At 40.8% G+C, this 25,522-nt stretch overlaps 1 protein-coding gene across 1 annotated transcript; it reads right to left on the bottom strand.

Annotated features, from left to right (window-relative positions):
* Window positions 1–10,246: 10,246 nt before the first annotated feature.
* CASP2 (caspase 2, apoptosis-related cysteine peptidase) lies at window positions 10,247–25,433 on the bottom strand. Its single transcript, XM_010185893.1, has 10 exons — window positions 25,284–25,433; window positions 20,751–20,918; window positions 18,970–19,045; window positions 18,121–18,215; window positions 16,781–16,957; window positions 15,493–15,621; window positions 14,980–15,070; window positions 11,402–11,551; window positions 11,199–11,308; window positions 10,247–10,381 (listed from the first exon to the last, which is right to left on the bottom strand). The coding sequence occupies exons 1-10, from the start codon at window positions 25,431–25,433 to the stop codon at window positions 10,247–10,249; spliced, it is 1,281 nt and encodes a 426-aa protein (XP_010184195.1).
* Between the last annotated feature and the right edge of the window lie 89 nt (window positions 25,434–25,522).

Genomic DNA, 25,522 nt, shown 5'->3' with positions numbered 1-25,522 from the left:
TGAAGCAAAGGGTTGGAGTGGATACAGCCAGAGGGCCCCTCCCATCTAAATCTTTCTGTGACTCTCTTTTTTTCACTTTGGTAGAGCCAAAAACCAAAATACTGGCAGATAAACATAGATTATTAATAGAACTATGAACACCAGGTCTCCTAACAACAGAAACTTGAAATGAGGTTATTTCTTCAAGCAGGTGCTAGGTCTCACAATGGATCTTGCAGCCACAGCAAAATACATGAACATTTCCTATCCCCATGTTTTAGGGATAATAGGGCAGCTGCGAACAGAGGTAGGGCAGCTGTGAACATCCCTCCATGCAGTGATGTACAGAGCACTACTTTGTGTTTTTGGGGAACAGATTTTTACTGAAATTATTTGCAAACAGAGTTGATAGGATAGCTATGAGCTCATGATTTGTCTCTAGGGCCTGGCACTCTGGAGAAGTAGATCTATACTCAAATAATTTTTTATCCAGATTCAATGTATGTTGTGTATTCCACCTTACTAAAATCTTAAAAATAAAATCCATATTACTTTACGAAAAGCTAGCTTTTAGTAGGCCTGTCCTTGTTTTTCTTTTCCTTGGACTTCCTCCTGGCATCTCAGGTGGCACTGGAAACATGCTGTTACTCACTGGGATTCTGAAACTGGCCCATCCCTCAGCTAGAAAAGGTCCAGGCACAATCCCAAGACACAAAAGTGGGTCTGTTTGCCCAGTGACTGACTGATGGTTATAAAAGAGTAGCACTACTATGTGTACACTGCAGGGGAATGCCTTTGCACCCCCCAGGCATTTGTACTATGCAGACAGGACAAGACCCTGTCACTGACTTCCGCAGCAAATTTCTGCCAAGGCAATATGTTAGTTTCTGTGATCCCACTAATGGGAAGTGGGGAGAGAAATGAATGCAGATATTCAAATATGTCTATAGAACTGAGTCAGTAGATGCCAAAGCAAGGGGTAGTAGGCAGCAAGGTCGATATGGTGCTAAATGAATAGGAAGCCTTTAGCTTCAGAAGATATTAAATTCCAGTCTGATGTATGAGAAGATGAGCAATGGACCTCTTCTTTTTGCCTCTGCTAGCTTCAGTAGAGGCTGGCCTGTGGGCCAAAAGATACTGCCAATATACAAGTGGTGACTTTCTCCCTGCAAGGACAGAATCTGAGAAGCTAAAAATTGTTCCCCAATAGCAGTAGGTGATGCTTCTCTATGCCTACACTTTTAATCAGATAGCAGGAAACTGAAGACTTCCTTTCTTTCTTTTCTATTGTCATTGTCAGCAGCCTACATCTTGCCCTGTAGAGACTGGCCCTGCATTCATCTGCATCTTTTGTCCTCTTCAGCTTTGGAATTAGCAATAGAAATCAGCACAAGTGATCTTTCTCATGACCTCAGTTCTCCAGGCCTATCCTGCCTTCTAACATTACTTTCTGTATGATTGACAACATCTTCAAAAAGAAAAAGAGAGGGGGGCTGTGGAGATTCCCCTCACTGCCTTGGGACAGCACAGGGAAAGGGTCACATGGGATATTTTTAGCAGGGAATCCAATGGCAGTGATGTGAGGAAGGCACAGAGAAAAACACAGCTGTGAAACCTAACACTTGGCTTCATATATACTGAGAGCAGGAGCAGCAGAGAAACAAACTGAGGAGACGCAGTAGAAGATGAGAGTGAGAAAAAGGTATGTGAGGATAGCAAGAGAATGGTAGAAGAGTAAGTGACAAAGAGGCAATGAACACCTGTGAAAGAAGTGGCTAAAAGATAATATGGGAGAGAAATGAGGAAAGATTGAGCCAGGAGAAGAAAAATTTAATGAAGTAGCCATGTTATGTAAATACAGAGATACTTGAATCACAGAAGGTATCTAAGGACAAGAAATGGCCAGCTGACTCATCAGCATTTATGTAGACGATCTGTGACCTTGAAGGCTGACCAGCAACTACCCAGTCTACCATCTCTCCTCATCCCAAGGTACAAGGGCTTCACAAGTGACTTAGGTTTTGGATTGTGACACTGCAATAGATTTTCTAAGTCGGAGGAAAACAACAGTTGTTCCTCCAGTCTTTGAAGCCAGGTGGTGACCTACCATCTCTCTTCTACTACAGACCAGCATGCCCAGAGAGTAGCGACTGCTTTATATATGAAAACTACTGTATGTAGTGTTAGTTTGGAAGTGCTCACTGCTACTGCACACTCATTAAACGAGAAAGAACTGACATGATTGACTACATGGAGTGGATAGTGGTAATGATGATACTTGATAGAGTATGCTTCTAAGGATAGCATTTTAAAGTGTAAATTGCTAAGACACTCAAGGTCCAAAAGTGTCTGGGATCCCCTTGGGGCCCCTACATCCAGAATTACAGTCCCTTGTTCACATGCTGCCTAATCCTCATAACTGTTCTTCATTCTTCTTGTTTTGAGAAATAATTAATCCTTCATCAAGGTTTGCCATTCAGCATCTACTTAGCACTGATGCCTGGATTAGATCCAGCAATTAGCTGCTCTCAGTAACTAGCTGCTACTCTGCCTGTGATCGCTAAGGACTCAAGTATATATGTTCATTCTCAAATAATTCCTAAATTTATAGCCACCTCTTTAAGGAAATAGGTTGTAGCATAGTTGCCTTCTTATCATAAAGCTTATCATCTGGGATGTGGGGGACTTGAATTCAATTAAAGAACTAACCATTTGGGGTTTATCCATGCAGACACTCAAGGGATCAAACAGCTACTATTTACTACAAATTTAAATTACCATTTATTGCACAATCCTGTCCTGTTCAGAAGCCAAAAAAGCTCTCAGTGGCAAATATTTGAGATAAATTTATGAATAAATGAAGATCATGCAGTACATTGTCTTGCTTTCTCTCCTGAATAGCTATTTAGTAATGTACAAATGTTTTGTCAAAGACACCTTGCCTTAGCTCAAGTTACAGAGATTATGCTCTTTGAACCTGAGAAATCTAATACAAGTTGTGTCTTCCCACAAACATTCAAGAAAACTATCACAAGTCTAAATACTCGGTCTAGTTCTAAATTAAAGAATCTGAACCTGAAAATTCTAGAGATTCATGAGTTTTTACAGCTACAGAAGAAATACAGCTGTTTTCCCTAAGTAGCATACTCGCTATTTCTGTATCTTTTGCTGTCTCATGCATTTGTTCAGTTTTGTAGTATTTCCTTACAGCTCAGTACCTCATGCAACTTGATCAAATCAGTTTGAATTTTTGATCTCAGAACCCAACTCTTGTTCTCCCTCCAGAAACCTTACATGTTTATATACTGTGTGAACAGGTCATTGCAATGCCATCAAGTCATACATTAGGCCCAGTCTCAATGCTCTAGTGTTGGTGCTACTCAGTCCCTACGCTGAGGATGCTACTTTTTTGTATTGGACTACAGAAAGCCAAGCTAACAGAAGTTAAAGATTTCATAACCCAGCCACTGTAATGATTGGCTCCTTTAGCAATGTTAATACTTGACAAGTGACAAATACCGTTCTTAGTAAAACACTACTGAGCAGAGGGCACAAGTTTCTGATGTGCCTATGTGGAGCACTAAGAAATTTACATTCATTACATGTCTGGATTTGAAATCCAGCTTTCAGTCATAAAGGGCTGTATGTTCACACTAAAGATCATACAGTTCTTCATTCATCTGTAAGGCACTGTGTCATACGCTGTGTCATACACTGAGCAGGGCTCAGCCCCAGAAAATGTTGGACTGAAAGCTACTCTCCTGGTCTTCACCTCAGCATTCCCAAAGGCAACCATACATTCCCATTAGTAAAGAAGGTGGTGTAGTTTCTATGAAAAGTCTTTCCGTCTTTCTTCACAGTAGCTCAAAGAAGATGAGCTTTCATATTTCCCTCAGCCCAAACACAGTCTTATTTTTCTCCAAACACTGCTACCAAAAATTTGCATGCTTGGGGGAAAACAGGCCACCATTCATTTTTAGAAGCTGGGATTCCATTCATGATGTTTCTTTGGCAATCTGGAGTGTATGATGCTAATTCTTAACTTCAGTGATCAAAGGAAGTGGCTTTTTAGATACAGCGCAAACTGCTACCTCAGCTTGTCCAGGAAAGTGTGAGCAGTCATGAGATGCAATAAATCTTAGTTCTCCTAATTGGCAGTAATCTCTTAAAGCACTTACACCAGAATGTGGGGTAACAACCTGCATTGAAATACCTGTAAGACAAAGCAGTGCAAGACCCCACTGGGATGTGCCTAAAAGATGCTACAGAGCAACACATTCTGTGCTCTCACAGCACCCATTAACACCCAGCATGGCAGAATCCTAATCATATCTTCTGGGAGTTGTAACCAAGGGCAGGGAAAGATTTCAGTGCCTCATCTGTTGTTCTCTGGAAAAAGGAAACCCATTCACAACCAGCAGTTGCATTTCTATACAGCTGGGAAGACTGGGCGTCCCTACAGACTCAGCCCTGAGTCTCTCCAGCATTTTTTTAGCTTGTCTGGTGAATTCAGTGATGTAAATTTTTCACCCATGAGGACGAGGAACAATTCCCATTTTCATACTGAGAAAAGGAGAATAAGGCCTCATTCCCTCTTGAAGGAAGCCACTACTGGGGGACATGCTCAGACAGAGCTCTCAGAGATTCTTCCAGATGCAGATGCAAACAGGGAAGGATATTAGTAGGCAAAGAAAGTGTTTATCCCCTTAAGCAGAGAAGGGAACAGCTATCTTGCAGGAGACATTTTTTTCCTCCTGCAGGTATTCTACTCACCAGAGTTTGCTGGTATCGTAACGCTTTCGTTGGAGAGGCATCCCCAGTCATATCCCCAGAGACGTCTTGTGGAGTAGGGGTTGTTCAGGGCAACGTCTTCCCCTTCCTTCTCCACAGCAAAATCATGGAGTGAAGCAGACCCAAGGCTTCAGCTAAAATCCCACAGAGCACCCTGAGAGAGAAGGTTACTGGTGAGGGAAAGGCATAGAGGGAGAGTGTAACCAGAGACTCCCTGCCCCCTCCTGTTCACTCTGTGCCTGGACACAGCAGACGCTTCCCTGCTTTAATATCTCCCTGCTGCCCTGGCACCAGGACAGCTCAGTAAATTAACAGGAGGTAAGGTTTCCCCCTCCTCTCTCAGGCAGTATCATTCTGCACTGCATTTGGAAGGGGTCAACAGTGGGACCATAGAAAGAACGGGGGCTGATGACAGAGAGACTAGGGAAGAAGAGGATGGAAATACGAAGTTACTAAAATTCGAGACAAGAGAATCATCCTGCAACTTGAGCAAGATTATTCCTACAACCTGTTTCAGGGACAACTCTGTCAGCATCTGAGAGGGCAAGGTCTCCTAGCAGAGCTTGGATGACTATTCCCTATATAAATTACACGGTGTCCTCACATTTAACATAATTTTTATTAAAGCTTATCCATTATTGCTGATTTCCTGGCCACAATACCTCACCACAAGTAAACAGCCTTCCTCATGGTCTTTGTACCTTCATCCACTGGCATAAAAAACACTCAGTATCTTTTTCATACAGGATCACAGAGTAGTCGAGGTTGGAAGGGACCTCTGGAGGTTGTCTGGTCCAACTCCCCTGCTCAAGCAGGGCACCCTAGAACCAGTTGCCTAAGACCATGTCTGGATGGCTTTTGAGTATCTCCAAGAATGAAGACTCCACAACCTCTCTGGGCAACTTGCTCCAGTGCTCAGTCACCGGAACAGTAAAACACAGTTTCCTGATGTTCAGATGTAGCCTCCCATGTTTCAGTTTGTGCCCATTGCCTCTGGTGTTGTCACTGGGCACCACTGAGAAGAGCCTGGCTCCGTCCTCTTTGCATCCTCCCTTCAGGTGTTTATATACCCTGACAAGATCCTCCTGAACCTTTTCTCCTCCAGACTAAACAGTTCCAGCTCTCTCAGCCTTGCCAAAGCTGAGTAGAGGGAAAAGACCACCTCCCTTGACCTTCTGACAACACTCATCTTAATGCAGCCCAGGATGCCATAAGCCTTGTTTGCTGCAAAGGCACATTGCTGGCTCAGAGCTAACTTGGTGTCCACCAGAACCCCCAAGTCCTTCTCTGCCAAGCTGCTTCCCAGCTGGGTGGCCCCCGGTATATATTGGTGCATGGGGTTGCTCCTCCCCAGGTGCAGGACTCTGCATTTCTTGTTGAACTTGAGGTTGACTTCACGAGATTTCAACTCTTAACAATTCTTTTTTCCATTTTCTTTCTAATTTTTTCCCATCAACCTCAGAAGTGAATTGCAAGTTTGGAAACATTTTGTGATAGGCAGATATACCTAAAGAATGCATATTCTAACACCCAAATCTATGTAATTTCATTCCTGAGAACTACCTTGAAAAGATCACATGTTTTCCTCTTGTGCTAGTGTTGGGGCTTTTTTCTTAATCACTGATTAGAAATGACATGGGAATATAGAAGACAATAAAAAAGCTATGCTTAACCAAATTTATTATACTTAAAACCAGTCAAAGTTGCTCAACAGCACATTCAGGAAGGGTTCGTGGGATATTGAGGATCCTGGAACATCAATAGGGGCGTAAACTAGGGAGGTCCTGCCTCCTGCCCTTCTCTCTGCTCTGGGCATTTGTCACAAAAAAAGCAAGGAGGAACTAATAGGGTAGAAAAGGCAAAAATAGGGTGCTGCTCCGGACTACTGTCTTGCGAAACAGAGCACTGAAGAGCTGTGGTAACTGCTATGTCCTCAGCTGAGTTTTAGTTATTGTCTACTGTATCCTGAGGCAGCAGCAAGCCCAGAGGTCTGTGGGGAATAGAGCAGATAATGCAGGCCACAGCTCTGTTTACAGACATGCTGCTTTTTTCATCTGTTATCTCTAAGGCTTTTCAATCAGAGAAATGGATAAATTCTATATCTAGGCAAAGCAGACAGTTACTTAGGGCAACATTGTGAGTTCCTAAGCTGTATCTCCCACTAAATAAAGATGTGTTATGTAAGGGAATGTGAAAAGAGAAAGCTTTTCTTTCGTTAAGGTTATCCAGTCAAGGACCTTTTCAACACAGAGGTTGATGATAAAGGAAGGGGGAAGCCACAAACAAAACCACACAGATAACACAACTTGAGAGAAAAGAGATAACAGCAAAAATGCAAAAGACCAAGTGTCTCCAGTCAATATTCAATGGGCCAATAAGACACTGCAGGCACAGCTTTGGAGAGGGCCAGCCTGGACTTCGTAGCTAATAAGAAGGGGGAAACAAGAGGGAACATCAGCATTTGAGATATTTGAACTGGGTCTGTAGGTTTCTCCAAAACTTGTTTGCTAGCAAGCATCAAGCTGGTCTAACCAGCAGGTAGTAGACCCACGGAGCAGATAAGAAGGCCCAAAATCTGGGCCTGAGCATTGGAGAAAGAGTGGCCACGCTCTCCGGGTAGTCAATGAATCCATGAATGTGCTTGTGAACTAGAGTGGGGGTGCGAGTGCTTTAACTCCTGAACTTCAACACTTACCAGCTGAAGAGGAGAAAGGGGAGGTGGCTGGCTGTAGTTACGCTTTGAGTCCTGGTAGCACTGAAGCTGGGTGCTGTTGAAGGCAGTGCCTTCATGTACTCTTTCCTTAAAAAAGGGAAATTAGAAGTCAGGAAACACCCTGCTAGGTGTCATGGATGAGACAGAGTAAATGGCAACCTCCAGTGGATCTGGATACTGGGGTTTATTTTAGAACTAATAACAGAGCTTTTACCTCCTTGCTTCTCTTTCTCCCAGGTGCATCACCTAGGCCTCAGCTTTGCTCCCTAGCAGTGAGATCACTGTTGGTCTGTGAAGATGGAGCAGAAAGCTGTGATGGTTCTGTGCTGTGCAGCTGCTCACAGGTACCAGTCTTTGGTGTAACAGGTCAAGGCCTCTGGGCATTCCCTGGCATTCATGTCCCTGCAGCTCTCCAATTCCCTTGATCTTCCCTTCCTTCCAGGATCTTTCCCCCAGCAGGTATCTTCACCTTCTTTCTGGGCCTTTCCTTCTTCCAAGACTCCCTCTTTTTTTCAGGAACCCTTCTTTTTGGCCCCAACTCCTCCTTTGAGTACACCAATCCTAGTTTTCTCAGTCAAAATATTTTACGTGCTGAAACACAGCATTTGCCTACTAATTCGTGGTTCTGCCTCATATCACTTTATTAATGTAATAACTTTTGTTTACTCCAGGGGTTATCAAAATTCACAAGCAGCCCATACTGGTTGCAGCTATCAAGTAGCAGGCTTCAGCCTGAGAGTTCTAAAGCGCCTCTGGGAAGTACAATCTCAAGAAATTATGCAAGATTCTCTATACAGAAGCTCTGTTTCAGCACAGAGGTGTAACTCTCCAAATGGATGATACCACACAGATTAATCAAACAATTCTTTATTTTGATACCTCAAGGCAGTAAAATACAAGAATACAAAAAGTATATATGAAAGTGGCAGTGATAATGCAACTTGATGCAATCCTACAGAAATCTAATCCATCAGAGTGGACTGCTTCATCAGTATACATATCTGTAAAGTATTGCACCATTTCAAAGAGGGAGCACTCGGGAAGAAAGTCTTTATACTCCAGGGACGAACGAGAGCCCCTAAAGTTGTATCTTAAACTTCAGAGTAAGGCACCAATTGGCAAGTATGATCCTTGTTCTGTTTATCACGTTGTGTGTAAGATAAGTGCAAGATGCGTATTAATGCTGCACCTTTGTCATCTGGAGGAAACACAGCCTTCATTTTCCTAGGCAGAACAATAAAAAAAGCATGTGCCTAATTTTCCAGCCTCCCTCCATATCCCTTTGTGCTTCCTGTTCATAATTCTATCCTGAAAAAATACTTCAAAAGCCACACTTACATAGAAAGAGTAAGCTAGGAACTATGCCAACTTACTGCTACAGAATGGAGAAGATCAAGACTCAAGTGAACAGACTGTAGTCCATGTGTAACCCCGTAATATGTAATACCAGTAATATGTAACACCCAGTCCGTATGTAATACCAGGATTTAGACTCTATCACAAAAGGAGAACAATGCCCATCTCCCACATGACATCAAATGGGAGTAACTGCAACTGGATACAAGCAAGAGACAAATTACAGCATGAACAGACCAGGTAGGAAATTTCCAAAAGTAGTATTGGATTATGCCACAGGATTTCTTACTGACCAGTTGAAATGACACTCTGCAAACAGTATTAGCTAAACAAACAGCTTTAAATGGTCATAGCTGAAGAAATAAAACTCACATAACAGGGTAATATTGTAAAACTCTTCCCTTTCATTTAAAAGGGAAGCAAACTGCAGTGATAAATAATCCAAGCAACATGCCTAGACTGTAAAGAGCTGCCTTGAATATTTTTGTTGATTAAACAAAAAACCCAAAAGATCCTTTTGTACAAGGTTGTAGAGTTTTCAGGGATTCACTTGTACAGTACAATTTACAGACTCCTGAGAAGTTGGTGGATTGTCTGAATGCTACGCCAGTTGTGACATACCGGTACTACAGCAAACAAATCCCTCAGAAGTAATCTGTGCAGTTGTTCACTCCTGGGACTAAGGGGAGATAATCTAGAATTTCTAGATTCAAAACTCTTTCTAGGGCAGTTTGTGGAAGTTTATTTGCCTGTATGAAAAATACTGGATCTCTGTTTTTTTGTTGATAACCTGGAATGTCTTGTCGTTCTCTTGATAACTTGGCTACACAAGGAATGTGTAAAACCAGACTTTTAAGTGATCAAGATGTATAGGAAAGTGTCAAATACTAAAATGAGTAACATTCCATTCTAGAGAAGGAAAGGATTCTCATTCACAAGGAGGCCTTTTCTAATGTGCACAGGAGCTGACTGTCCTACATGAAGAGCCAGGCAGAAAGCACTTAAAATTTTTAAAAGAAAAACGTAAGTAGCATCTTATGAATAATTTTCCTTTCAGAAAGGCTTAACTTTTAAAAAATTGTATGAACAGTCTGTTTCACTTTTCACATTTGCTTGCAAATGTCCTTATGTCTCCTTACAAAGGATGTTACCACTTATTCCCAGTTTCAGTGCTGATCCACTTTCCATCGACTTCTACACATATGGAATAAGTCAGGATATCATAATTTTAAACCCTGAACTGAATCAGATTACAAAGTGTTTCCAGATTATTACAGAAAAATACACCAAGAGTCGGACTGGCCAGATATAAATGAGCATTCCTTGCTTGTGCATCTCATTCCAGACCATAAGAATAAAAATGCAGACGTCCATTTGGCAGTATCTCTCTTCCAACAGAGCTGGCAGTTATTTTCCCGGCAGGTAGCCAGGAAACAGGTAAAGATCCCGACAGAGCGTGCTGCAATATTCCGACATTTCCTTGCAGCGGTGAAATTCTGTGCCTGGGGCATAACCTTCTCGTTGTTTGATTTGTCTGTTCACCTAGATGGGATATTAAAAAAAATTAAATTACTGGAAGCATTGACAGAAGAAAAATGTAATTGCTTTCTACACTCAGATTATTCTGTTTAACTTAATAAGTAGTACCCTATGTACTGCCTTTGTAAATTATAAGGAGGATGAAGAATTAAGGTGCAGTTCCACAGCAGCTCGAGTTGCCGTGGTCACGCTGCTGTCTTCACTCCCTCATTTTCTTCATCTTTGCCTTATGTGAGTGCAAGCAGTTGTGCAGCTATGTGGTGAGCTGGTTCAGGGAATCACAGAATCACAGAATATCAGGAGTTGGAAGGGACCTCGAAGGATCATCCAGTCCAACCCCCCTGCCAGAGCAGGATCACCTAGACCAGGTCACACAGGAACACATCCAGGCAGGTTTTGAATGTCTCCAGAGAAGGAGACTCCACAAGCTCTCTGGGCAGTCTGGTCCAGTGCTCTGTCACCCTCACAGTGAAAAGGTTTCTCCTCATGTTTATATGAAAAATGAATCCATCTGAAGACAAATGCTAATTCTATAGAAGAAAAGTAATTATTGACAAGCCAGATTAATTCTTCTTGTAAGTTCGCCATGCAACTGCACAAGCAAAGTGGGATGAGTCAAATAAACAGCATTTTTACTTAAACTGCTGTGGAACTGTATTTAAATAAGTAAACAAAAAAAAACATAGAAAGTAGAAATGATTTTGCTACAAAGAAGGCAAGAACAATTGCTTTAATAGTAGATTAATCCTAGCAATCTGAAGCACTGGAAGGCTCTTCAGAAACCAGGTAAGCGTGGGAGAGAAAAGACACTGCAGCTCACCTTCACTAACATGTCAGCCACATGGGTGTCTCGGGAGTTCTCTGCAAACACCGAGGTGAGAGCCTCAACATACCAGGATCCACGCTTAGTGTTTCGCATGGCTGCAGTGCCTGGGAAGAACGTGTGTATCATGAAGTTTCTGGGGAGCACAGACACAAAAAAAAACTTCCTTATGCCCTAAGAATTCGCATCCTCCCCAGTACCTTTCAGACAAGCATATCCACAGATCATATCAGAGCACGTAGGCAGACGCAGCTTGAGATTTTCTTCTTTGTTTGCATCACTTTCCTCACAGCCTGGGCAATCTGACCATTCTTTCCCATCTCTTTGATCCACTCCCCGGTCTGTTTCATCTGAAGAGGGGCAATAAACAAGGAGGGGAAAAACAAATTTAAAAAAGAAATTATCCTGAAGTACTGGATGCAGTTTTCCTATATTTCCTTAGTTTTGTGCCCTGGTCAGCAATGCCATGACTGCTGTCAAGCAGAAAGCTTTTGTATGAACTTTAAGCTTTTTCAGCTGTTTTTAAAACTTATCTGAAAGTGACGAGTTTCTCTTCTGCACAAACTGATGCAGATACCAACAAGTACTGAACCAGCTCAATCTAATGTGGCTTTTAGTCTGCGTCATGATTGATTTTTCTTCCCCCCCCCCTCCTTTCTTATGCAGATCAAAGGATAACCGGCAAAGCAAAGAAGTTTCTGAGAGTTCTTCACCAGGCATGGAAGGATTTGATGCCTAGCCCTAAAAGTTTTTATTTACCATTTTCACCCACCTTAGGAACATCCAAAAGAGTCTAGTCTAGTTTGCAATGCTAACTACCTACTTATTGCAAAACTCAAATGAGAGCTAATTTTAGTTGCTAAGGTCTACCTCCAAAAAAATCAAGAAAACATGGACCAAATATCTCATCTAGTTCAAAATTCTGACTATAATATAATATAATTTGTTTCAATCAAAAGCATAAATTGTACAATAATAAAATGGAAGTTAGTTTGACCTCAAACATGAGAGAACTCCAGTACACGGCAATTAGTTTAAAAACCTAGAGAACATTTAATATCCTTTCCAGGACTCAGCAGGATGTAGTAAGACAACTGTAGATATTTTCAATCTGTTGTTTACATGATGCAGAGTTTTCATTGTAACGTAGACTAGCTGCTTAGCGGCAATAATTCTGATAGTCCAGGTACGCTATTAATAAAAATCCAAAACCAACCCAAAAACCTACATTTTACAAGTTTTCTATAGAATTTTGCCCTCTTGTTCCTTCGTTGTATCAAAATTCTACTATTCTACTTACTTCCTAACTGCCTGGGTCAGATTCTAGTCTCAGGCAGCCTAAGTCTGCACTTCAGAGGCCTTCGTGTTAGGATGGTTCTCAGTATTTGTTGCCAGGTCATGCCTCAGAAATGCATTTGGATTCCTAACCTTTTTACAGCCATTGGCACTGGTGGCATCTCATAATTATGCACAGGAAGTGGTCAGCTGTTCTTTTCCTCCAAAATTAAAGCAGCAGCAGGAGGGGTGTGACTGACAGCCCAGATATAGCCCACAGTCAAGGCTCCACAGCTCAAAACTTGATGAAGGAACTTCATGGAAGGACTCATGATCTCTTTAAAGCAGCAATGCAAATCTTTCTATTTTGAACCACACTTTTTTCATGCTTTTATCACACTTCTCCAAAACCTTTTATTTATCTTCTTAAAAATTTAGAGTACTGCTCACAGTGTATGTTATTTCAGATAAGATTCAGTTAATTTTACAGTCAAGCTGTATTATTCAGTCATCATCCCATACTGTATAAAGTAAAAACCTTTTTGATTACAGCTTCAGAATTAAATGTATTGCTCACGCATTTGTCTTCCAACACTATTCTAGTCAACTTACCAACACAACTAAAAAGTGTAGAGCACTAACCCTATCAAGATACTCCTCTGTATCCTTAACCTCTAATATCACCAGTAACTGCCACCCAATTTGATCCAGTCTGTTTAAATTTTACTGAAGCTCTCAGATTGCTGTTTTCCCAACTGATTTAAATAACTGCCAACTACCTATTTTTCATTATTTATCACAGTTCTTCACTTTTCTGAACCAACTACTATATTAAACACAGATGTTAAGCAGCTCCAAATTCTCATTTTATGCCACAGTGAAATCTATTTGTCTTTTCCCATTGCTTTCTGTTGCCATTGTATTTTGCTCCATGACTGTAGGTGGACTACTTCAATTCTTTAGTAGACTCCTTAACAAAAGGTCTTTGGAAATTAAGTAGGCTGTACCAACTATTATTTATCTGCATTTTTAAGTGTGTCATTTAATACCTGGCTTATTACATAAACTTAGGGAAAAAAACCCTATGCATTTCTCATTTTGTTTCAACTGCTTCCAGCTAATATGCATGGCATAGAGAGATTGACTACAGTCTTTTAAATGCTGGTTTTTTAAAAAAAACAAATGTATTGGCTAGTCTAACCTTCAATGCTAACATGAAAAGGTACATGTTTTTGTTGACAGCTCAATTACTTTATAACTAGCTTTTCCTTCCAGCTATTAATCAAAGTTTAAAAGAGAGGTTAAAAAAGGCAGTTTTGTGCCTTTGTTTTTTTTAAAGAATGATTTTTCCCTTTCAGTTGCTCAAGTCTCAATCCTTTGCCTACTGCAGTATCCCCATTCTGCAGTATTATGCATAGCCGCCTTAACTGATACTTTTCTGGGAACTGGAAGGCCAAGTCTGATTTGTTGATGTGAACAGACCTCTTGTGGTAACACTACAGTCCAATAAACCTAAGTACCTAATTAGGTCAGCTGCAAATTCTGGCTTATTACACTTATTTCCACACTATTAGGAATCTGCATATTCACGTTTGTTCAAGAGTATCTGAAGGTTCAATAACATAAGAAAAGGAGTAGATAACAGGTGAATGAAACATCATCTTGGATAGAGGACAAACTATAAAGCTCTGCTAAAAATGAAAGAAGGGAGACTACTGCAAAGAACAAGAGAAAAGAAGGGGGAAAAGAATACATGCTTTCTAAGACAGAACTTCTCTTTGGAGTATCTGCAGTTTCACAGTGATCTCAAAAAGTCTAAACACTTTAAGGAAAAATTTGGTCATTAGCAGATGTGTTTAGTTATAAAAGAATGGAAAACAAATAGCAAATAGGAACAGAAAGAATGGAAAAAGAACAAATCCATGAGAATGAAAAAAAGAATTCTATAACTACAAGTACATGAAAAGGATATAAGAAAAGGTAATTTGGAGGTTGAAAGGAGGATAGGGTAAAATAAAATAAAATAAAATAAAATAAAATAAAATAAATACTTGGATCCAACTGTGATAGCTCAAGAGATGACAACACAAGAGACACAAAACATCCAGGACCAAGAGAGACAAGACCTCAGACAAGACTCCAGCGCTAGTGTACCACTCCATGCTGTGCTGCACTTCGATGCACCAAATGCCCCACTCCCCCTACTGCAGGCATAGCAAGAGGAAGCCTCAATATATGAGTGGGATATGATAGAACTTGATACCACTATGGTGCTCTGGGGTCTGCAAGTCAATGCACACACCTCATGCAGAGCAAAAGACACTTACAGAGCAACAGATGCAGTGGCAGCAGCAGGGCAGAGGGAGGTGAATATGGGTCCCACTTACACCTGGGAGAAGCAAAGAGGAGAGTTGACAGCAAGTTGAATGTGAGGGTGTGTATGTGTGTAAAATGAGCCTTAATGGCATGCCAAATACATGGCTTTTAGTATTTGGGCACTCACCTCCCCGGCAGGCCTGAATAAAAAACATTTTGGGCTTATTCTGGAGATCTGGACAGTTTGCATTATCAAAGAGCCGGAAAGCCTCCTGCAACTGAGAGAATAAAGAAGATAAATGCAGTCTCACCTTGCTTCCCTGTATTTTGGTTATTACCTCACCAATATTTTCCCCTTTATCTCCAAACTCATCACGTGGCAAACACATCCCTTCCTCTGCCTCTCCATCAGCTCCTACTAGTTTGAGTTCATGCACTCTACATCGTATTTGTACAGGATGAGAGAATGAAACGACTTCTCCTACCTGCCCTATTTCTATGCCATTTTTTATCCTATAGACCTCTCATAGACAGAACCCTGCCCTTTTCTTCCCACAAGCCTTTATATTTTTCTTTTTAAAAAATGTAAACCCTCAGTCTCCCATCACTTCACCTTCTCTCTCACTTTTTTTTCCCCCTCTTTCCATTGTTACTTTCCAAGATACAACCTACAACACCACATCAGGAGACAGGAGTATACCTCTAGTAGTTTGCCATCAGTGCCATAAACCCCACCCTCCACACCGTGGGAAAGTAAAGCTACAACACAAGAATCCACATCCCGATGATCTGGCAGCTTAGAGAATCTCTCCAGTGCATTCTGCATCTCCTGGAAGACAGAAAAAAAAATGCTTTGCAGACTTGCACAGGGAAAGTCAGTCAATATACAGGGAAAACCAAAAATGGTCCTCCTGTTATGAAATAAACTCTACGTACAGCAAATGTACACGGCAAAAGACGTGTTCCATTAAAAAAATGGCAAAATGTTCTTGCTCTTGTTATGTAATATTAAGTCCTAAGTATAAGATTATGAAGTAGCAATCACTTAGGACATCCACACTTCTATACTGGCCAACTGGTGGATGCAAGTATCTGAGTTGGTACATACAAATTTAACATAAGAGAAATCAACTGATATAGAGGTTTTTACATTGACACTTGAGTCTAGGTGGGATATTGGAGCAACTTAACAGATACATACACACTTCAGACATTCTAACACTAGTGGTCAAAACAATTAAAAGTGGAAAATTTTAGGAACTCTGACAATGCGGCAGGTGCAAAAGTCTTACTATAATTTTGCAAACGCTGTCTTCTTGAATAAGACAACTCTTTAACAGGTTCTGTACCACTTGGTTTCATAGGGATTTAAAAGCACTATGAACAGATGAGGCTGGATAGGGCAGCAGCTGCATTCCTAGGGAAGGAGAGTGGCTTGACTCAGTCAGTCATGGAAAATTACCACTTCTCCTAAGTAAAGCACAGCCACTTCTCTAGAAAAGCAAAGAGTGAAAGAGTGGAACTTAAATGCATCGATACTGGAACTGACAAATAGGATGGCAATTGACTCCATCAGTGAAAGGACACTAAAACACCACATACATTTGCAAAGATTAGGTGAAATATTTGCAAAGCTAGGTTATTCCAGTGTTCTGCTATCCTAAAAGTGAATCTAGAGTAAACTGGAGGGTTTATTCATATGTGGTTTTAGCACACATGCCAGGTCTAGTCTAGACATTCTTGCTCCTTGCATTACAAGGGGTCAGACTAGAGCAGTACCTCTTGTGGTCCTCTGCCTTCCAAGTTTCTTCATATTTGTCAGTATGCTAGCAGACATCATCTCATTTACCCTTACTTTCTATCCATAAGTGACAATGCACATCTTCCTTTTCAAGCTTTGTTACACCAAAGTGAATCTCTTAAGATGTTCATGTAACAGTTACAAACTCTCACCCATACTGGTTGCAAAGTATTGGTATCCCCCTTACCTGTGCAGTTTGATCATGAAAGACAGTCACTTGATACCCAAGATGTTTAAAAAGCATCTCCAGGGAAGAACAGTCCACATCTCCTCCTGCACGATACTCCAAGTCCTTCTTGCTATTGAAATGGACGTTGCTGAGAATAAGTGCTAAGCCTCGGGGCTCTGATATCAGTTTATATGCCTGAAAAGAAGATTAATTAAAACTGGTAAATTTAGACTAGACAAGGAAACAATAGAGTGTTAGAGTAGAACAGTAATGCCTACATACCAGCTTGACAAGATATGCAGAATTTCTTGATTGAGAAGGCGCAAAAACAGTAAAGCTCAAATTTTTGAAGTTTTTGGTTGTTTCAGGGTTTTGTTGTTGTTGTTTCAAATAAATAAAATAAATGTTTGTATTGCAAAGGGTCCCAAAGACAACTGTATTTGCAAGTCTCCACAACTTATGATCCTACAACATTATTCTTAAGATGTTGTACTACCTTGCCTTCTTTCTTGTTTTAAAAGAAACACAGCTTAAACACTTCCAACCATGAAATAAGTCTTGCTAACAGTTTTCCTTTTCCCTGCCCTCACCCCAGCATGGCCCCATATATTTCTGTCATCCTCAAAGGCCTTAGGACAACACTATGTAAAATTTAGCTAACGTTTCTCAATTGCTGCTGGGAGCAGAGATGGAAAATAGCACGTGAGTGCAACTGCAGCAGCAAAGGACTGCCAGTCACTGATCCTGAAAGTTATGCAGTTGGCAAAAAAAGTTAACAGAGAAAGAACTGATTTAAGAAGCGTGTCTTCAAATTAAGTTCCCTCTTTGCCCCTCCCACTCTAACAACAAATCAATAGTAAATCACTTACTATAACTCCTGTAAATTGGAAGTGAGATTTAATACTAAAGGACCATATCAAATAAGACATAAAATGAGTCAAGTCAAGCTCCCATTGATGCTGCCTAATTAGGTAGCTAAGACTGTGACAAGTTGAAATACAGTTCTAGTATCTCAGAGTCATTTGCAAGGTGTGTCACCACATTGATGGAGACAAGAATGCAGACAAATAAATGAGGCAGCTTACACAGAGCAACAGAAGAGAATGCATTTCAAGAAGCTCTTCATGAACAAAACACAGAGGAAGAGATCTGTATGGTTACAGAACTCAGAATTTCTTGATGCTTGTAAAATCAAACAACTGGTGACATCTGTGTTACACAAACAGCACAAAACTGACCTGTATCCCAATGAAGCACACACACATCAACTCAGTTTTCAATAGCATGCATTTAGTTGATATATCCAAATACCGCACATTTTTCACCTCTTAAGGAGACTTTCTCTGTCAACTACTCACCAAGTGCTGATGATCACGATAAAATTCAGGAGTGCAGTACTTCACCAGAGCAACTGGGGGACCATCTCCATTATCCAAGGAATGTTCCATTGGTTCTGTGCGAAACAAACAAGATCTAAAACACCAAAACAACCCAACCCCAAAACCTCTGCACCCAAATAAATAAATTTAAAAAGCCTTCAAAACCTAGACACTTGTTCTTTAACACCAGAGAGAGCTCCTGGCAACCAGCACACAGTTAAAGCTGTGTTTAGGGAACACAACCACAGGCATTACAAGAGGCAACATAAAAACTAGCAAGGATATTAATTCCAACAATTCCCTGATCTAAGCCACAAGCACTTGCTAAAGAAAAGTCGATTTGCTGCAATCGACAGAAGCTACAGAAATCCGTGTTGGGACCATATAACATATGTAAGACCTTGTACTTAAAACTTATTTGCTAAGAAGGAAGGTTAAGCTAAGGAATACTGCCCCAGATCAGTATCTTTCCACAGCTCTAGCTGAATTAAACTCTATTACGAATCTTAAAGAAGAAAATATTTTAAAAAAATCTAAAATTTTACTGACAGGTACCATTTAAGCAACAAAGCTTCCCGTAAGAATAAATGAAGCTGACTTGAAAGTGATTGGTTTCTCTCTTCCAATACACTATTTCACTTTCATTTTCTAGCTTAATTCTGTCTTCTGCATCTGATCATAATGGTCATTCACTGTCAAGTTTGTATTCCTGGGATGTGCAAAGTGCTAGCAAGCTTATTTCTAGAACTGAGTTAAGAGAGTATTCTGAAATTAGAAGCAATCAACCAGAAAGCCAATCAAGTATTTAGGGTGTCATGTGTGACTCACCAATCCAGCGTGGTCTCTTTGAATTGCATGACTCACTGGCAGGGAATGGAAGACTTGATTCATAACAGCGTTCAATCTACAAGACATCCAATAAATCCATTAAAGAGAGACACATATTACAACTATTTGTTTTCCTTACAGTACAAGTCTGTACGTATCATGGAACAAAGATACATGTATTTACATACACATATATATATGACCTAAAAAATAACATTATAGTTCACATCCAAATGAAACATCATGACAAGATAGTAGCAGCATTATCTGTCAACGGAAAATTCCTTCCCGTCTTTGCTCATCTCTACTTCTACCCAAATCCCCAGTTCAGAAACCTCACACTGAGGTCATCATATCCCCCTTGGTTTTGCCAAAACTGATTTGTCTAGTGATTCCTATCTTTTTGCTTGCTTTCAAGATTTCATTGTTTGTATAGTAATGCACTATTTAAAACAAAAAAAATAGAAAGTTTAGTCTAATAAATCCTACATTTTAATAAGGGAGCATATCTGCTCAAAAATATCTAGCCTGTCTTCCTTCCTGCATATAAAATATGTTTCCATCCTTGTCAACAAATTGAGAAAATGGAATCTTTACTAAATTCTTCCTTTAGTTCAATGCAAACAACTGCAGATAATGACAAGGTGAAAATAAAAATAACAAAACAAATGAAGTTCCTCTCTCCTCAACAGACAAGACTAGCTTCAGTAGCTTTACTCAGAGAATCACTGAACACTAAACTAAAAGATTTCAGAGAAAATATTTTCTTCGCAGCTTTAGGGATCTTGATTACACATCAGTTAAGAACATGCTCGATGTAAGAATATCCAAGAACCTTGTGGAGGTCAGCCAAGAGAAGTGCAAAGTCCTGCACCTCGAGAGGGGAGAAGAAACCCCATGCACCAACATATGCTGGGGGTCACCAGCTGGAAAGCTGCTTGGCAGAAAATGTCCTGGGGGACACCTGGTGGACACCAAGTGGAACATAAGCCAGCAACGTGCCCTTCCCGCAAAGACGACAAATGGTATCCTGGGCTGAATTAGGAGAAATATTGCCAGCAAATCAGCTCAAGGGAGAAGATCCTTCCCCCTGAGTATAGCTCTGGTGAGGTTACATCTGGAATCCTGTGTCCAGTTCTAGGCTCCTCTGTATGGACAAACTGGAGAGAGCCAAGGGCCACAGAAATGATGAAGGGACTGGAGCACCTTTCCTTTGAGCAAAGGTTGAGGGAGCTGGGGCTGCTCAGCCCGGAGAAGAGAAAGCTCAAAGCAATCTTACCAAGGTGTATAAACACCTGAAGGGATGGTGTAAAGAGGATGGAGCCAGGCTCTTTTCAGTGGTGCCCAGTGACAGGCCCAGAGGCAATGGGCACAAACTGGAACACAGGAGGTTTCCTGTGAACACTGTTTTACTGTAAGGGTGACCAAGCACTGGAGGAGGGTGCCCAGAGAGGCTGCAGAGTCTCCTGGGGATACTCAAAAGCTGTCTGGACATGGCCCTGGGTAACCTGCTCAAGGTGAACCTGCTTGAGCAGGGGGTTGGACCAGATGGACCTTCAGAAGTCCCTTCCAACCTCTGCCATCCTGTGATTCTGTCTGAAAATTCTTCCCAAATTCCTTCCCCTCTGCTTTTCCTAAGGCTATTACAAGTTTCAATTTGCAACAAAACCCCATCCTGTCCTTTGTAAACAATTTTTTTTCCAACTTGAAAGAGATCATTTTGTGCCCAAAGCCAATCTCAAATGTAATCGACCCATTTCATTTTTATAAAGTTGTTTTACCCTTGCAATCCCATGGCTCAGGTTGGATGTTGTCTTCAAGATCATTGCCTCCAGATGCTGCTGTTTGGTCTCTCGCAGAGCTTCACAGAAGGCTGAGAAGGCATCAGGGCCTCTCTTGGGCAGCAAATTGAGGAATTCCACATTTTGGCTGAAGCTCCCAGACTTGGCCTAGATCCATAGAAAAAAACAAAATCCACACCCCAACGCAATCAATTTTCAGTGAATCTTCAGAACAACTAACTTCTTCTACTCGATGTAAATGTTTCATCACTATGCTTAGCTGTGCTAGATCCATTTTTATAGCTTTTCCTAGTTGATTCCACTCCCATTCCTCTGATCCTGTTAGCTTAAGGGGGAGAGTATATGGCAGTGCAGGAAGCCAGTAGTCCATACATTACCACACACAGTAATACTCTCTCTTCTCTCTAAACTTTTACTTCCAGTTACTGTTGGAATCGCATCTATTTCCCCTCATTGAATAGACAAAGTGCAGAACCTGTTTCCACTACTTCCCAATGGTTCATGGTCTCATGCAGCAATACACAAATCCCTTAGAAAGCACTACGTAAATATTTATTTGATGTAGCCAATTCCAAAAAGATACTACATACATACAGACTGTAACATATAGATCAATGAAGCAATATATAATAGTATATGAGAAAATGGAACAATCAAAAATGAAATTTATTTATCTGTAAAATATTCCCAGGAAGTTCTAGTTGTTAGAATATTAACAAGACGTTTGCCAACAAACTGTATAATTTATACAGTTACAGCCTTCTCTCCGAGATGTAAACCACACCAAAACATTGTGTAGTAAAATACCAGGTATTGAAAAGCAATTCATCAGTTCCACGGAATTCATCCTATATTTTCTGAATTACCACATAGATCCAAGATCTCTTCTTTTGTTGGACAGTAAGAGATGGTTGGTGAGTTACACAGAATCAAGACTAACACTACATTTGCAACCACAGCAAAAGCAGACAAAAGCCTTGAATCACATGTGTAAATCCTCTGCTTTCTTTCATAATACTTATCAAGCTTGGTGTTAAATGTAACTTGGCTTTTGTCCTGTCACACTGTTTGAAAGGATATTGCAGTCTTGTTGTTCCAGTGCTTATGAACCTATTCTGAAATTCCAGAGCTACGTTCATTCATGACTAACAGCATTAAGTTTTCTATCAACAATGTCCCTTGACTTCAGTGTTCTCCTGTTCTTTCCCTTATTTATCACACTTCTTTCTATAAATTGGTCTCCATTTGCTACAGTAAACAAGCCACTTCCTTTCAGCCTCCTCACAAACGGCCTCTTCCCCTTGGCAATGCAAGTACCCTTTCCTATTCCCACAGGAACTTCAGCTTTCAGAACACTTCTGACTAGAGGTGCACAGGTCTCTCACCCGTGTCTTTCCAGAAGTATGAAAATACTTGCCCACTTCTCCTGGTAACACTTCTCCATTAGTCCATAGAAGATAACCAGTCACATATATATGTATCTTGCCGTAAGCACACTGAATTTTATTTTACCTAATAAAGTAAATTGACAGCTAGTATTTTAAAGTACCCACTGTTTTTTCCTTTCTAGTAGGCCTGCAGCTGTTTATGACAAGCTTAGGATCTTTAACCTTCTTCACTTTATATGTCTTCTTAAGGTCTATGACTTGAAGTCATAGATCACAATTAAGAACACACGTGACATCAAGAATTGGATCTTAAGTTTTATTGAAAAGTTAAGAAATTTCCATAATGTTCATATTCTGTACTTTGCATGTACAGTAGTCAGCTTTTCCCAGACTTCTTCCTTAAATACCCAAAGTGCTGTATACCTCCTCATGCAACTTCCACATCGAGACCACATTTAGATTATATTAAATAATGTTCAGCAAACATTCAAGAGTAAAACTTTCATAATACAAACTTCTTTGATTTTATTTTCTAATATATCCTAATTTATTTTTGTACCCTCACAGATGAGTTTGATAATCTGCATAACAGGAACTGGTTGTTCTGAATGCCTGTCAAAATCCCATAGTATTAAGTCGTCTTATTGAGCCTGAATATGCATGCAGAACCTGTGGAGAAAGCATATACACTTAAACATCCTAATCAAACTTCTGTCACTTTGTCAAAGCCAGTGATACCTTCACTACTGTCTAGGTATAAACACAGAGCATTTAAATGTCTCTATCTACACGATGTGATGGTCTTTAATCACAGTACAGAGTATTCAACTTGTTTAAAAAACAAGAGAAAGCTCTTGCTATCCTATCTGCAATTTTGAAGGTCCATCCCAGAGCTCTGGAAGAACATCTGACGCTCTGACAAGAAGGCATTAATGAAGTGGATCTTGGACTTCATCTTAGAAACAGCTGTTCCCACTGTTCCACTTTATTTCCACTACCATTTTTGCTCTGTGTTTGAAATTCCTCTCTTCTGGGCCTTCATCTAAATAATTATATTTAAATTATCTTCACTACACAGTGAACAACTTCTTTTTCTTTAGTCTTTTTTAAAAGTGTATATAATTGAAAAAAACTCATATTTTTTAGTATCTTTCTGAATGACCCAATTTAAACTTATTCCTGTCAGTTCCTCCTCTCTGCCCTGACTTTGGACATTAAAGGAAGCTGCCCCTATTTATTAATTCTTCTCCAGTGCACACCTACAGACTCGCTACTTACTCTTCATACTCCTTGTGAGCTCTTCATCCAGCTCAACCACCTTTGTCTTCAGTGGCTCTTCTTGCAATGCCCTCCCCTCTCACCTTTTTCTTACTTGTGGTAAAGTTTCAGTACTGGTTTAGAACCGCACACTTGAAGAAATTTCATCCTTCCTTCATCTCCCTAAGCTCCTTTGTTTATTTCACTTTCCTTGGACTACAGAAGTTTATTTAAGTGAAGCTCCCTATTTCCAGAACCAATTTGTTTATTCTTCTGTTTAGTTTAAATCAAAGCAACAGGACCAATTGCCCTGCTCAGTGATAACTAACACGCCCCTGTGTTATCAATGCTGTTTTATATAAATTCAAAATACGGCCCAATAGAAGCTAACATGAAGAAATAACTCTAGACCAGCCAAAACCAGTACAACCAGTTCTTGATTCATCCTCTGACTTTCACTGTCTTCTTGTATCTTTGTCCTCTTTCACTAAGGATTTGAACTATTTCAAGTAAGACTGCCTTCATCTCCCACTACTTAGCACAGGTATCCCTGACAGGTCCAATGAGGAATTTCACATAATCAGCCTGAATTCATCAGGAATTTATTTCTTCATTGCTGTCCAAAAACTTAAGTCTCAGGTTCATAACCTTTTGCACTGGTGCCCAGCAAATAGCTCATAATTCTATTTTTCAGCATGTGTTCTTGTGACAGGACCATTAACCTTTCTAAGGGACTAAAATGTCCCTCAGTTGTTTACTTGAGTCCTGAGACACACTTGACGTGCACCTTCAGTCATTTTCTCTCCAGTCTGCTTTTTCTTTGAAGACCTGTACCTCCATCCTGCACAACCTTCAGTGCATTACCATAACTCTGGGAGCAATCCCAAGCTATTTCCAATGACTTCTCTTCATAGCACCCACTTATCCATAGCAGGATAAGTAACAAAAGCCCATGAACAGCATTTGTCATCTGATAGCAAGTGCCTTGGATCATGTAAGGTTCTTCATGCAATTTATAAAAAACACACATGGCAGGCTGAGAGTTGGGGTTGTTCAGCCTGGAGAAGAGAAGGCTCCAGGCAGACCTTACTGTGGCTTTCCAGTACCAGAAGAGCTTCTACAGGAAAGCTGGGGAGGGACTTTTTACAAGGGCATGTAGTGATACGATGTGGGGGAATAGCTTTAAACTGGAAGTGGGTAGACTTCGATTAGATATTAGGAAGACATTCTTGACTGTGAGGGTGGTGAGACACTGGCACAGGTTGCCCAGGGAAGTTGTGGATGTCCCCTCCCTGGAAGTGTTCAAGGCCTGGGGGGACAGGGCGTTGGGCAACCTGGTCTGGTGGGAGGTGTCCCTGCCCATGGCAGGGGATTGGACTGGATGAGCTTTAAGGTCCCTTCCAACCCAAACCATTCAATGATTATATGTACAAATTCTTTAAGTGAAAGGTGACACAACAAGCTGGTTTATAATACATTAATTTGCTTACTTTCACAGTATTCTTTTGGCAATAGGTATTACTCCAACTTTTACAAATAGGAAAAATAAAACCAGATAAAAAATGACAACAAAGGCCTGGAAGATACCACCTGACTCATGAAGCACAGTCTGCAGTAACTACATACCAGCACACAAACCAAAGATTTAGTAAATCTCAGACAAAATCCATATTGCCAGAAGCAGCTTGCAGTTCTGCATGTTGCAAGCGAGCCACATACTGCTTTGCCTGTTCTCCAAACTCAGTCAGATTAAAACACGGGTGGGTAAGGCACAGGTAAGTTTTATCGTGCTGCCACTGCCGAGAACGACACCGAGATAAACTATAAATAGAGTTGCGCTATAAGCGGCCGAGTATAGCCTGCATACCTGGATCATTTCCACCATCTCCGTGGTGACGATGTCTTTCTCGATCATATGCTCCAGCAGCTCTTTTAAAACCAGCTGCTTTGCCAGCGCCACCCGGTTCTTCTTAAGCGCTTCCTGGTGATACCGCTGCATGCCACACGCAACCAGCATCCCGGCACGGAAAGCGGAGACCAAAGCCCGACTCAGCAGCCAAGGCCAGCCTGACACCTCCCGGCTTTCCGCTCAGGAGGAAGCGGACC

The sequence above is a fragment of the Mesitornis unicolor genome, unplaced genomic scaffold (genome assembly GCF_000695765.1).
Source record: "Mesitornis unicolor isolate BGI_N332 unplaced genomic scaffold, ASM69576v1 scaffold9496, whole genome shotgun sequence".
Taxonomy (NCBI): domain Eukaryota; kingdom Metazoa; phylum Chordata; class Aves; order Mesitornithiformes; family Mesitornithidae; genus Mesitornis; species Mesitornis unicolor.
The sequence above is the reverse complement of the archived record's forward strand: the minus strand, read 5'-3'. Positions and strand labels throughout refer to the sequence as shown.